Raw genomic sequence first — 12,749 nt, 5'->3', positions numbered from 1 at the left:
ATGGAAGTGGTCGAGGGTTTGGAAGGTGCTGCCTGAGGATCTTTGATGAATTGCTGCAGGTCATCTTGTAGATGGTACACGCTGCTGCGCCTGAGCCTCAGTGGTGCAGAGAGTGAATGCTTGTGGATGTGGTGCCAATCGACTGCTTTGTCCCTGGATGGTGTTGAACCTCTTGTTGGAGCTGCCCCTTTCCAGGCAAGTAGGGGATACCCCACCGGACTTGTGCCTCGTAGATGGTGGACAGGCTTCTGGGGGAAGTCGAATAGTGTGGTGCTGGAAAAGTCAGGCAGCATCCGAGCAGCAGGATTCCTGATGAAGGGCTTTTGCCCGAAATGTCGATTTCCCTGTGCTAAATTGCCCCACAGTGCCCAGGGAAGTGCAGGTTAGGGTGGATTGGCCATGCTAAATTACCCATAGTATTCAGGGATGTGCAGGTTAGGGTGGACTGGCCATGCTAAATTACCCATAGTATTCAGGGATGTGCAGGTTAGGGTGGACTGGCCGTGCTAAATTACCCATAGTGCCCAGGGATGTGCAGGTTAGGGTGGATTGGCCATGCTAAATTACCCATAGTGTTCAGGGATGTGCAGGTTAGGGTGGATTGGCCATGCTAAATTACCCATAGTGTTCAGGGATGTGCAGGTTAGGGTGGATTGGCTGTGGGAAATGCAGGGTTATGCGGTAGTGGTGAGTCTGGGTCAGATGTCCTTCAGAGGGTTGGTGTGAACTCAACGGCCTGCTTCCACACTATGGGAACCATTGACCCTGTAGGGATTCTAACTCAATTTTTTTGTATTTTTTTTAAGGTGAGAGGAGAAAGATATGAAAAAAAAAGGAAAGGCAAATCTTTAACAGATAGTGGCTCGTGTGTGGGATGAACTTCTAGAGGAAGTGGTGGATGGGGTGCAGGTACAATGTTTAAAAGACATTCAAATGACTATACGGAGAGGAAATTTTTGGAGTGATATGGACCAAGGGCAGGCAGGTGGGACTAGGTTAGTTTGGGATGATGGGCTGAAGGGTCTGTTTCCACGCGGTATGACTCATTGCTTGGATTTTGAATTACAATAAATAGCAGTTTCTTTTAAACCTGGTAAGCAGAGAACCTCTATCATGCAGAAAACAGACCGCTCAGCCCATCAAATCCACACTGGTCCTCCGAAGAGCTTTCCACCCAGATCCACCCCCCCCCCCCCCCCCCTACCCTCCAACAGAGGTCAGGCAGGAAAACTAGGGGGGGGGCAGGGCAATTGCAACTTTAACTTTGGTTACCACCCTGGGAGGAGCAGGCATAGAGATCAGCGTGGTTTCCCAAGTGGGCGGACAGAATATGAAACAGTATTGCCCTTGTCCTCTGTAGAGGAGCTCTATGAAGTGAGCACCCTCCCCCCTGCCATTCCCAGGGACCCACCTCCTTTGCCCCTTTCCTCCCCTTGACGGAGCAGATGGAGAGACAGAGGCGGGCAGCACGTGGGAGGTCAATGAGGTAGATGTCGTACGAGAGCCACTCGTTCCACCTGGAAAGATACCAACAGAGAAACGACAGTCAGTAACAGCTCGACAGAAGGCAGCGAGGGAGACGGGAACACGATCGGAGTGGTGGGGGGCTGTGACATTAAAAAAAAACACTTACAAAGACAATACCCGAAATGGCAGTTAGAAAATGAACAAACAGACAGGGTTCCCCTCTACCTCTTCGGGGGTTGGGGAGAATAAAGACACCAGGTTATAGTCCAACAGGTTTTAACTGTGTGTTTGGAGCACTGCCCTTTTGTCAGGGGTGCCCTGAGGCAGCAGTGCTAACCACTGAGCCACTGAATATTCAGGGAAGAGGTAAGTAAATGCCAGTCTTGGCAGCAATACCCACATCCTACAAATGAATCAAAACTTCATTATTTAGCTCAATTTGGTATTCTTGCGATTTGTCCTGATGAGTGTGCGACTGAGAGATGGGCAACACAGCTGTCTTCTCAGCAGGGAACCAGCGACAACCAATAAAGTGCTGGCCCATATCTGATGAACGAAAAAATACTTTAAAAGGAAACACTTCTTTAAAAATTGGGAATTAACTGGAACTTGCCAAAAGTCAAAGTATGCAATGAGACCATTCAGCCCTTTGTGTGCTGTCTGAATGTATGGGGACAGGAAAAAGGGTGGTGTGGTGGGTGAACTCACTGGACTAGTTATCCAGAAAACCAGCTAAGAGGACCCGAGTTCAAATCCCACAAAACTGAACCGAAAAAAATACCCAATAGTAACGGTGATGACTGTTTTAAAGGATGATTGCTTTAAAGGTCTTTTCCAGAGTACTGTGTGCAGCTCTGTTATAGGAAAGATATGATTAAAGTGGAGAGGGTTCACAAGAGATTTACCAGGATGTTGTCAGAATGGAGAGTTTGAGATACAAAAATAGACAGGGAAGGCTGGGAATTTTGTCATTGGAGTGTAGGAGGTTGAAGGTTGACTTTACGGAGGGTTATAACATCATGAGGGGTATAGCTGAGGTCGATAGTAAGGGACTTTTCCTGAGGATGGGGGGGGATTTCAAGACGAGGGGGGCATATTTTTAAGGAATAAGATTTAAAAAAGGACAAAGGGACAACTTGTGTGTGTTCTGGTGGGTTGAATGAACTTCCTGGGTAAGTGGTGGACGCGGGGTACAATTACAACATTTGGAAAGACATTTGGATAAGTACATGAATGAGAAAGGTTTGGAGGGATAGGGACCCAGGAGCAGGCAGACAGGACTAGTTTAGTTTGGGATTGGTTGGGCCGAAGGATCTGTTCCTGTGCCCTATGTGTTTGTGACTCTCAGTCTTGAGGGAAGGATATCAGCCATCCTCAACTGGTCAGGCCAACACGCAACTCCAGACAAGTAATGTGGTTCATTAGGTTAGCTTCCCTACAGCATGGAAACAGGCCCTTCGGCCCAACCAGTCCACACCAACCCTCCGAAGAGTAACCCATCCAGACCCATTTTCCTCTGATTAACTGACCTAACACTATTGGCAATTTAGCATGGACAAGTCACCTGACCCGCACATCTTTGGATTGTGGGAGGAAACCCACGCAGACATGTGCAAACTCCACCCAGACAGTTGCCCGAGGCTGGAATTGAACCCGGAACCCTGGTGCAGTGAGGCAGCAGTGCTAACCACTGAGCCATTGTGTTGCCCCAGAATTTTAGACTACATTCCCTACAGTATGGAAACAGGACCTTTGACCCAACAAGTCCACACTGACCCTCTGAACAGCAACCCAGCCAAACCCATCCCCTACCCCACCATCTACCCCTAACACTACGGGCAATTTAGCATGGCCAATTCACCGTGACCTGCACATTTTTGGACTGTGGGAGGACATCTGAGCACCCAGAGGAAATCCACACGGACACTGGGAGAATGTGCAAACTCCACACAGTTGCCCGAGGCTGGAATTGAACCTGGGACCCTGGCGCTGTGAGGCAGCAGTGCTAACCACTGAGCCACCGTGCCACCCCAATTCTTAACATTCTCCCAAGAAACAGCCATGCAAACCATTCAAGTTAAACTTGTACTGTAATATTTTAATCAAGTTAAACTTGTACTGTAATATTTTAATAGTGTAAGGGCAATTAGGGATGCTGAATAAAGACCGATCCTGCGAGTAACACTCACACCCAGTGATTCCTCCTAAAACATACCGTGGATTGGAGCAGGGCACTCTCTGAGTGTTCACATTGTCACAGAGCGGTTCACCTCCGTGGTAGATCCCTGTTCTCACGTAGATCTGGGGGGGTGGCATTTGTAAGGAAAAAGCAAACAGCATTAGTTTATATATTCCCACTGGCTTAGTATAGATTAGATTCCTTATAATATGGAAACAGGCCCTTCAGCCCAACAAGTCCACACCGACCCTCCGAAGTGTAACCCATCCATTCCCCTATCCTATATTTACTTCTGACTAATGCACCTAACACTATGGGTAATTCACCCTGACCTGCACATCTTTGGATTGTGGGAGGAAATCAGAGCACCCAGACGAAACCCACGCAGACACAGGGAGAATGTGCAAACTCCACACAGACAGTTGCCGGAGGTGGAAATCGAACACGGGTCCCTAGTATTGTGAGGCAGCAGTGCTAACCACTGAGCCATTGTGCTGCCCTGAGGTAAGAAATACAAACAAAACACTAGATAGATACACAACAATCCCAAGATCCTGCAGAAATTCCAACCTGAAAAGGCTTGGTTCCGCCACGGTAGAACCGAAAGCCAGACCTCAGAAGCTATTTTGGAAAGTCTAGTGTGACGATATCTGTGGTTTTAAGGAATATATTTTGTCCTAGTTTGCTTTTAACTTTGAAGAGGGGTTTGTCAGAGATGCTGAGCTGTCTACGCAGTCACTAAAGCAAACAGTTTGAGAGACCTGAGAATGTTTTTTAAAAATAAAAAGCAGCAACAATAAAAGCAGCCTGAATGGGTGTGGCCTAGCTCTCTCAGAACCAGGACCTTCAGGGTAGCAGTTATGGCTGCGGTCTCAGGAGGGTTTGGAAGCTGCAGTATATCCCTCCCTGTTACACACACACACACTCAGATTTCCTGCTGCTGGGAATTGCATGTGAGATTCTGGATTTTTCTGAATTTGCCTTTGCAAAAGGTGTGTTTATGGGATGTTACTATATTAGAACAGTTAATTAATACTAGGTGCTGGATCTATTATTCAATAGTTAGAGCGAAGCCAATTCTTTTCTTTTGCTGTATTTTACCTATTGTGTATGAATAAAGTACAGTCTTCTTAACATCAAGTAGTTTGGCCAACTGAATTGTTATCACCTTCCACTTGTTTCAAGAGCAAGTTAGGGTCTAGGCTACCTTCTTACTGTATTTTGATAGGGTTTGGTCTGGTCCATAACACTATACAAGTAAGAAACTGAAAAAAACAAATTCCCAACATGACACGACAGAGCTCCAAACGTTGGATTTGTCCATTTATCAGTTTGTATAGGTTGTGTTTATCGGTGCCACCCACCTCAAAGAAAGCGCCTCCTGTATGTTCAAGGGTGTATTACAGTAGAGCTTCCTAAATCTCTTACCTCATGTCACCCCATTTGATCACTGGAGTGACAACTTAAGACTGAGAGAATATTACCCTGGGGTATGGCTTCAGCTGTAGAATGGGCGGGGTGAGGAGTGACATTTAAAAAGTAGTTTTCTTTTGTTAAAAGAAATCATCTTTTCCAGCAGCAATTAGGGGTCAAAAGACCTGTGAATTGGCCGTGCTAAATTGCCCGTAGTGTTAGGTGAAGGGGTAAATGAAGGGGAATGGGTCTGGGTGGGTTGCGCTTCGGCAGGTCGGGGTGGAGTTATTAGGCTGAAGGACCTGTTTCCACACTAAGTAATCTAATCTAAGCTAAAAATAAAACCGGTCACGAAGTCATGTCCACCATTACAAAAAAAGGGATTCAATGCAGCTCTCTCCGTGTCTGTGTGGGTTTCCTCAGGGTGCTCCGGTTTCCTCCCACAATCCAAAGATGTGCAGGTTAGAGTGGATTGGCCATGCTAAATTACCCATAGTATTAGGTACATTAGTCAGGGGTCTGTGTGGGTTACTCTTCAGAGGGTCGGTGTGGACTTGTTGGGCCGAAGGGTCTGTTCCCACACTGTAGGAAATCTAAAAGTCCCTACAGAGTGGAAAGAGGCTTTTCAGTCCATCGAGTTTACACTGCCCCCTCCAATTAGCAGCCCACCCAAACCCATCCCCTACCCTAGCACTGTAATGTTGCACATCCACCTAGCCTACACATCCCTCAGCACTGTGTAATTTAGCACGGCCAATCCACCCTAACCTACACATCCCTCAGCACTATGGGTAATTTAGCATGGCCAATCCACCCTAATGTGCACATCCCTCAGCACTATGGGTAATTTAGCATGGCCAATTCACCCTAACCTACACATCCCTGGGCACTATGGGTAATTTAGCATGGCCAATTCACCCTAACCTGCACATCTTTGGACTGTGGGAGGAAACCGGAGCACCCGGAGGAAACCCACGCAGACACGGGGAGAAAGTGCAAACTCCACACAGACAGTCGCACGAGGCTGGAATCGAACCCGGGTCCCTGGCGCCGTGAGGCAGCAGTGCTAACCATCGTGCCACCCCAGTTAGTACTCAGCTTTGGGACAGGGATAACAGGATATATACGTGGCCTAGTTTGTGGAAGGCCAGGACAGAAAAACGATAAAGTGAGGGGGGGGGGGGGGGGAACAATGGTGAAAACAGCAGCAATGCCACCTAACGGGAAGCATATGCCAAATCCAGATGCCTTCCGGAGAACGGGAACGCTGGAAACATGACGCTATTCAGCCCCTTTAGCCTGTCCTGCCATTAAAGAAGATGGCGACTGATTAGATTGTAGCGGGATATATGAATAGGAAGGGTTTGGAGGGGATATGGGCCAAGTCAAGGCAAATGGGACTAGGTTGGTTTGGGATATCTGGTCGGCATGGATGGGTTGGACCGAAGGGTCTGTTTCCGTGCTGTCCACCTCTATTACTCTCAGCCTCTCCACGACCCCCTCCTGACTGTCTCTCCCAATCGGAATTCCTGTTCAGCTCAGCCTGGAATATATTTGTAAGGACTCTGCCCCCTTCTTGGGGGGAGGTGCCACAGACCGATGACTCTCGAATCTCGCCTCAAAAATCACGAGAAGAGGTGTAAACGAGGGTTTCCACCAGCAGATCAGCCGAGAGGGGGTTGCGCCGTGGTGGAAAATGGCTGTGGAGGTGGAGCTGGGGATTTGTGGACCAAGCCGGGGTTGGGGGTGGAGTGGGTGGGGGGTGGGAGAGAGGGATGCACCAAAGTTAAAAACCCACCGCCTCCCTCACCAATCCCGCTGCGACCACAGGACAGACGCGCCCCCCCCCCCAGCCTCACCTTGTCAATGTCACGGATGTTGACGTTCACATAAGTGGCACACAGGATCTTGATCCGCAGCAGGTTGTTGAAGGACCACAGGGATTTGGCGGGCACCTCTCCGTTCATATAGGAAGTGGCGGTGGAAATACGGCGGGCGTACGAGGGCATGACAAACGTGTTGGCCGGCAACTGGCTGTAGAGACTCTCCTTGGACATCAGCATCAGGTGGGGTAACCGGCCAATCATAATGCAGCTCCTTATGTACTGAGACAGTATAGGGGGAGGGAAGAGTATTGTTAACCCTCAGGTCACCGAGTAACACAGTCAGTAGTAAAAAGGACAGACTCTGCTGGATTATCACAACCGCATTCATCGTGCAACTTGCACAGGCTTTACCAGCACTTCCAAAGTCTCAAATATCTGACTTATAAATAAAACAGGATAACCCATTCCAAACCAGTTGAGAGATAGCGACAGCCAGAGTTTATTGCCTTGCTCAGTCTTACGCCTCGCATCCCACATCTAGTGTCATTGTTGGTCTCTGTTTGTTATGTTGCTCCCCATTTAGCTACATTCAGACAATTAATAACCACCAGTTGATTTTCTTAATTTTAGCAAACCTTAAAAAGTAGTAGTGACTGACCCTACATTGACAAGACACACACAGGAGCTGGCACTGGACAGCTTTCAGTATACCACACGTGTTTGTCTTCTTTAAAGAAGACACCAGACTCTGGGCCCAGGACACCGATGATCAAAATGGGGACCCATCACTAATCAGCTCTCGACCGAAGCAGTCAGCCTGTCTTTGGCAAGCTCCGTGCATCGGTGGAAAGTGAGGTCTACAGACGCTGGAGATCAGGGCTGAAAATGTGTTGCTGGAAAAATGCAGCAGGTCAGGCAGCATCCAAGGAGCAGGAGAGTCGACGTTTCGGGCATGAGCCCTTCTTCAGGAATCTTTCCAGCAACACATTTTCAGCTCCGTGCATCGGTGACCAAGTAAACCCGAGAGGGACGGTCATGTAGGAATCCACTTGGAATCCCAGTATCGATCCCCGGAGAGGGGGACACTGGACTGTGGCATCGGGCATACACTGACATCACCTTCCCTTCGCACTCTGTTAATGCAAGGGGCATTCTCTTGCTCTCTCACATTGCCAAAGGGTCCCAGGGTTAGAACACAGAACAGTACAGCGCAGAACAGGCCCTTCGGCCCTCGATGTTGTGCCGACCAGTGAACTATTCACAGCTCATCCCCCACACTATCCCACAATCATCTATGTGCTTATCTAAGGATGGTGTAAATCTCCCTAATGTGGTTGAGGTGACTACATTGGCAGGTAGGGCATTACACGCCCTTACCACTCTCTGAGTAAAGAACCTGCCTCTGACATCTGTCTTAAATCTATCACCCCTCAATTTGTAGTTGTGCCCCCTCGTACACGCTGACATCATCATCCGAGGTAAAAGTCTTTCACTGTCTATCCTATCTAATCCTCTGATCATCGTGTATGTCTCTATCAAATCCCCTCTTAGCCTTCTTCTTGCCAATGAGAATAGACCCAAGTCTGTCAGCCTTTCCTCAGAAGACCTTCCCTTCAGTCCAGGCAACATCCTGGTAAATCTCCTCTGCACCTTTTCCAATGCTTGCACATCCTTGCCACTAAAAAGGTAGTGCTCTGATGACAACCCTGCTTTTTGGGAATCTCTCATTGCATTCCAGGCACAAACCCCCACCTCAAGTTATGGGGCAAGAGGAGACTTTGTTTCTTCCGATTCCTGCAGGGAATACCCCACACCTGACCACTGGGAAAAATACAACATTCATAGAAAGAGAGAGTCCAAGACCTAACACTAGTCCCCCGGATGTCTGTAATGATAATGTGAAGCATTAACCACTTCAGGAAGCATTCACGTCTTCATTAAGAGAGAGCGCGAGAGATGGAGAGCACCAAGGCTATAAGACATAGGAGCAGAACACTATGGGTAATTTAGCATAGCCAATCCACCCTAACCTGCACATCCCTGGGAACTATGGGACAATTTTGCATGGCCAATCCACCCTAACCTGCACATCCCTGGGAACTATGGGACAATTTTGCATGGCCAATCCACCCAAACCTGCATATCTTTGGACAGAGGGAGGAAACCGGAGCACCCGCTGGAAACCCACGCAGACACGGGGAGAATGTGCGAACTCCACACAGACAGACAGTCACCCAAAGATGGAATGGAACCCGGATCCCTGGTGCCGTGAGGCAGCAGTGCTAACCATTGAGCCACCATCCCTCCTCCCACAAAAACCAACCATCACAGGGGGCTCACCTTGTACTGGCTGATGGGGTACTTTTCCAGCAAGTACTCGTCACAGCCGCAGACTTTCAGGATATACTTGCCCTGGTACTCCTGCACACAGAGTTTGAGCTGCTCCAGCGACAGGTGCATGCTCCTAGTCTTCTTGCGAATGGCCTCTGCGATCACCTGCTCCGGCATGTAATCGTGCGGGATCTTCAGCGTGTATTTCTGCTTGTCATTGGTGGGCGACACAATCACCCAGATCGTCACGATGATGCGGCCTGCAAAACAACAGAGAGACACAGAGAGACAGAGAGAGGCACAGAGAGAGAGAGAGAGACAGACACACAGAGAGCGAAAACACAAGCATGTCAAAGCTCCAGGTCCAGAAAGCTAATTAATAAGCACCGCGAAACACACAGCGGCTGTTTGAAGGATGGCTCATTCACCCGAGGGATGGGCAATAAATGCTGACCCAGCCAGCAACCCCACACAGGAGTTTAAAACGTTGCCTCTCACTGTGCCAGGAACCTCCTATCTCGCCACGCTTTCAAAGCCACTGTCCGGTACAGTTCAGATTCCAAGGAATAAGTCATCGATTTCATAGAAGAATCAGAAACCCCACAGTGTGGAAACAGGCCATTTGTCCCAACACATCCACACTGACCCTCTGAAGAATAACCCACCCAGACCTCTTCGCCATAACAATTGCTTTACATCCACCCTAACCCGCACATCCCTGGGTACTATGGGTAATTTATCTTAGCCAATCCACCCTAACGTACACATTCATGGACACTATGGGACAATTTAGCATGGCCAATCCACCTAACCTACGTGTCTTTGGACTGTGGGAGGAATTTGGAGCACCCAGAGGAAACCCACGCAGACACAGGGAAAATGTGCCAACTCCACACTGGAGTTGGCTGAGGCTGGAATCGAACCCGGGTCCCTGGCGCCATGAGGTAGCAGCGCTAACCACTGAGCCACCGTGTTGCCACCTTTATCCCAGCCTTAAACAAAAGATTCTCATGGGATCTTTATGTCCTCGGCTACTTAGCACAACGGGCCAAAGGACCTCCTCCTGCAAGTTTCAATGAATCAAAGATAGGCAGCCATCTCTCGGACATGTTGTGGTAACCACGTCTCTCGCACACATACAGCCCTCCCCAGTCACCAGGAGCTGGTCAACATCCCTGCACTGAGCCCCTCCTCACCTTTATCCAGTTTGTTGAAGATGTGTTTGGGGAGATCGGCTGTGGACTCCACGTTGGGAGGGTAGACGTACAGCGATTGGCTCTGGGGACCGTTGGCATCCCGAAGCTCCACTGCCTCTTTGCAGACGCTCAGGATGTTTCGGCGGAAATCCTGGACCTCTGGGTCCTTCACCAGCTCAAACTCACAGATAGGCATTCCGATCGCAAACCCTGCGGTTTGGGGGGGGGGGGGGCGGGGGGGGGGGGGGGGGGGGGGGGGGGGCGTGGGGGGGGGGGAGCGTGTGGAGAAGGACACCATTAGGGGCCATCTTCTTTCCATCGCGTCCACCCCTCCCACCAGACAGGCTCGGACTCCAGCAAATGACTGATGACGGTTTTACTGATCAATAATCGCACGCTGAGGTGTTGGGGAAACTGAAGAAGTAACATTGAGGGTTGATGAGGGCAGAGCAGTTAACGTGATCTATATAGGCTTCAGTAAGGCAAGGTTTCTTATGGTAGACTGGTTAGCAAGGTTTGATCACATGGAGTACAGAGTCTAGATTAGAGTGGTGCTGGAAAAGCACAGCAGTTCAGGCAGCATCCGAGGAGCAGGACTGCTCCTCGGATGCTGCCTGAACTGCTGTGCTTTTCCAGCACCACTCTAATCTAGACTCTGGCTTCCAGCATCTGCAGTCATTGTTTTTACCCACATGGAGTAGAGAGAGAACGAACCATTTGGATACAGAATTGGCTCGAAGGTAGAAGACAGAGGGTGATGGTGGAGGGTTGTTTTTCAGACTGGAGGCCTGTGACCAGTGGAGTGCCACAAGGATCGGTGTTGGGTCCACTACATTTTGTCATTTACATAAATGATTTGGATGTGAACATAGGAGGTACAGTTAGTAAGTTTGCAGATGACACCAAAATTGGAGGTGTAGTGGACAGCGAAGAAGGTTACTTCGGATTACAACAGGATCTTGGATCAGATGGGCCAATGGGCTGAGAAGTGGCAGATGGAGTTTAATTTCGATAAATGTGAGGTGCTGCATTTTGGGAAAGTAAATCGGGGCAGGACTTATACACTTAATGGGGAGTGTTGGTGAACAAAGAGACCTTGGAGTGCAGATTCATAGCTCCTTGAAAGTGGAGTCACAGGTAGATAGGATAGTGAAAAGGCGTTTGGTATGCTTTCCTTTATTGGTCAGTGCATGGAGTATAAGAGTCAAGACATCTTGTTGTGGCTATACAAGACATTGAATGCAGAATTCCAAATGTGGTCGAACCACGTGGTTTCCCTGCTATAGGAAAGATGTTGTGAACCTTAAAAAGGGTTGTAGAAAACATTTACCAGGATGTTGCCAGGATTGGAGAGTTTGAGCTACAGGGAGAGGCTGAATAGGCAGGAGTGTTAGCAGCTGAGGGGTGACCTTATAGAGGATAAGAAAATCATGAGGGGAATGGATAAGGTAAACAGTCAAGGTCTTTTTCCCAGGGTAAGGGAGTCCCAAACTAGAGGGCAGAGGTTTCAGGTGAGAGGGGGAAGACTTAAAGGAACTTGAGGGGCAACTTTTTCATGCAGAGGGTGGTGCCAGTATAGAATGAGCTGCTCTATAGATACATGGATAGGAAGGGTTTAGAGGAATATGGGCCAAATGCTGGCAGACGTGACTAGACTGATTTAGGATATCTAGTCAGCACGGACCAAGGGCCTGTTTCTGTGCTCTAGGATATTAACCCAGAAAACCTATACTAGAGAGAAAACAGCGGACATTAATTTGCATGCGCGCACGCACAAAACAAGGAGTAAAGATGACAAGAGATAGGAACAGGAATAAGCCATTCGGCCCTCCCCCAGGGATTGGCCGTTCTATAATCCATCCTAGGCCACAACTCCTGATATTCCAACAATCTGTCGGTCTCCCTCTTAAAAACACGTTCAGTGATCTAGCCTCAACTCTCTGGAGTACAGCATTCCAGACGTTCACTCCCTTCAAAGCACGTTTATTCACATCTCCAATTCAAACGAGCGGTTCTTGTTCTGCAGTTGCTTCCCCTCGGCTGCTAACGGGGACCTCATCTCAACGTCTACCCTGCGAAGCCTCCTGAGGATCTCGTATGTTACAATGAAGATAACTCCTCAGCCCTTTAAACTCGAAAGAAGGATGTTCTCGCCTGTCTAACCGTTCTTGTTGAGTCAATCCCTTCATCCCAGGAAGCCGCTCCTGGATCAGTGGCACCCCTTCTCCAATACAGAGGTACCAACACTCTGCACGGTACTCCAGGCGTGGCCTCACCTACACAGTCGCAGCAAGACTCCCTGACACAATCACAATTATTTGCCACAACGGTTAACCA

General features: G+C 48.9%; 1 protein-coding gene across 1 annotated transcript in view; it reads right to left on the bottom strand.

The window, feature by feature from the left end:
- Positions 1 to 12,749, bottom strand: part of LOC132835344 (phosphatidylinositol 4,5-bisphosphate 3-kinase catalytic subunit alpha isoform) — a 75,640-nt gene that overhangs the window by 27,718 nt on the left and 35,173 nt on the right. The window contains exons 4-8 of the mRNA XM_060854789.1: positions 10,413 to 10,622; positions 9,226 to 9,476; positions 6,919 to 7,164; positions 3,683 to 3,768; positions 1,412 to 1,517 (exon numbers count right to left, since the gene is read on the bottom strand). Of these exons, the coding sequence (XP_060710772.1) occupies positions 1,412 to 1,517; positions 3,683 to 3,768; positions 6,919 to 7,164; positions 9,226 to 9,476; positions 10,413 to 10,622 (899 nt within the window). The remainder of the gene's footprint in view (positions 1 to 1,411; positions 1,518 to 3,682; positions 3,769 to 6,918; positions 7,165 to 9,225; positions 9,477 to 10,412; positions 10,623 to 12,749) is intronic.

This window comes from Hemiscyllium ocellatum, chromosome 44 (assembly GCF_020745735.1).
Source record: "Hemiscyllium ocellatum isolate sHemOce1 chromosome 44, sHemOce1.pat.X.cur, whole genome shotgun sequence".
Classification (NCBI taxonomy): domain Eukaryota; kingdom Metazoa; phylum Chordata; class Chondrichthyes; order Orectolobiformes; family Hemiscylliidae; genus Hemiscyllium; species Hemiscyllium ocellatum.
The sequence above is the reverse complement of the archived record's forward strand: the minus strand, read 5'-3'. Positions and strand labels throughout refer to the sequence as shown.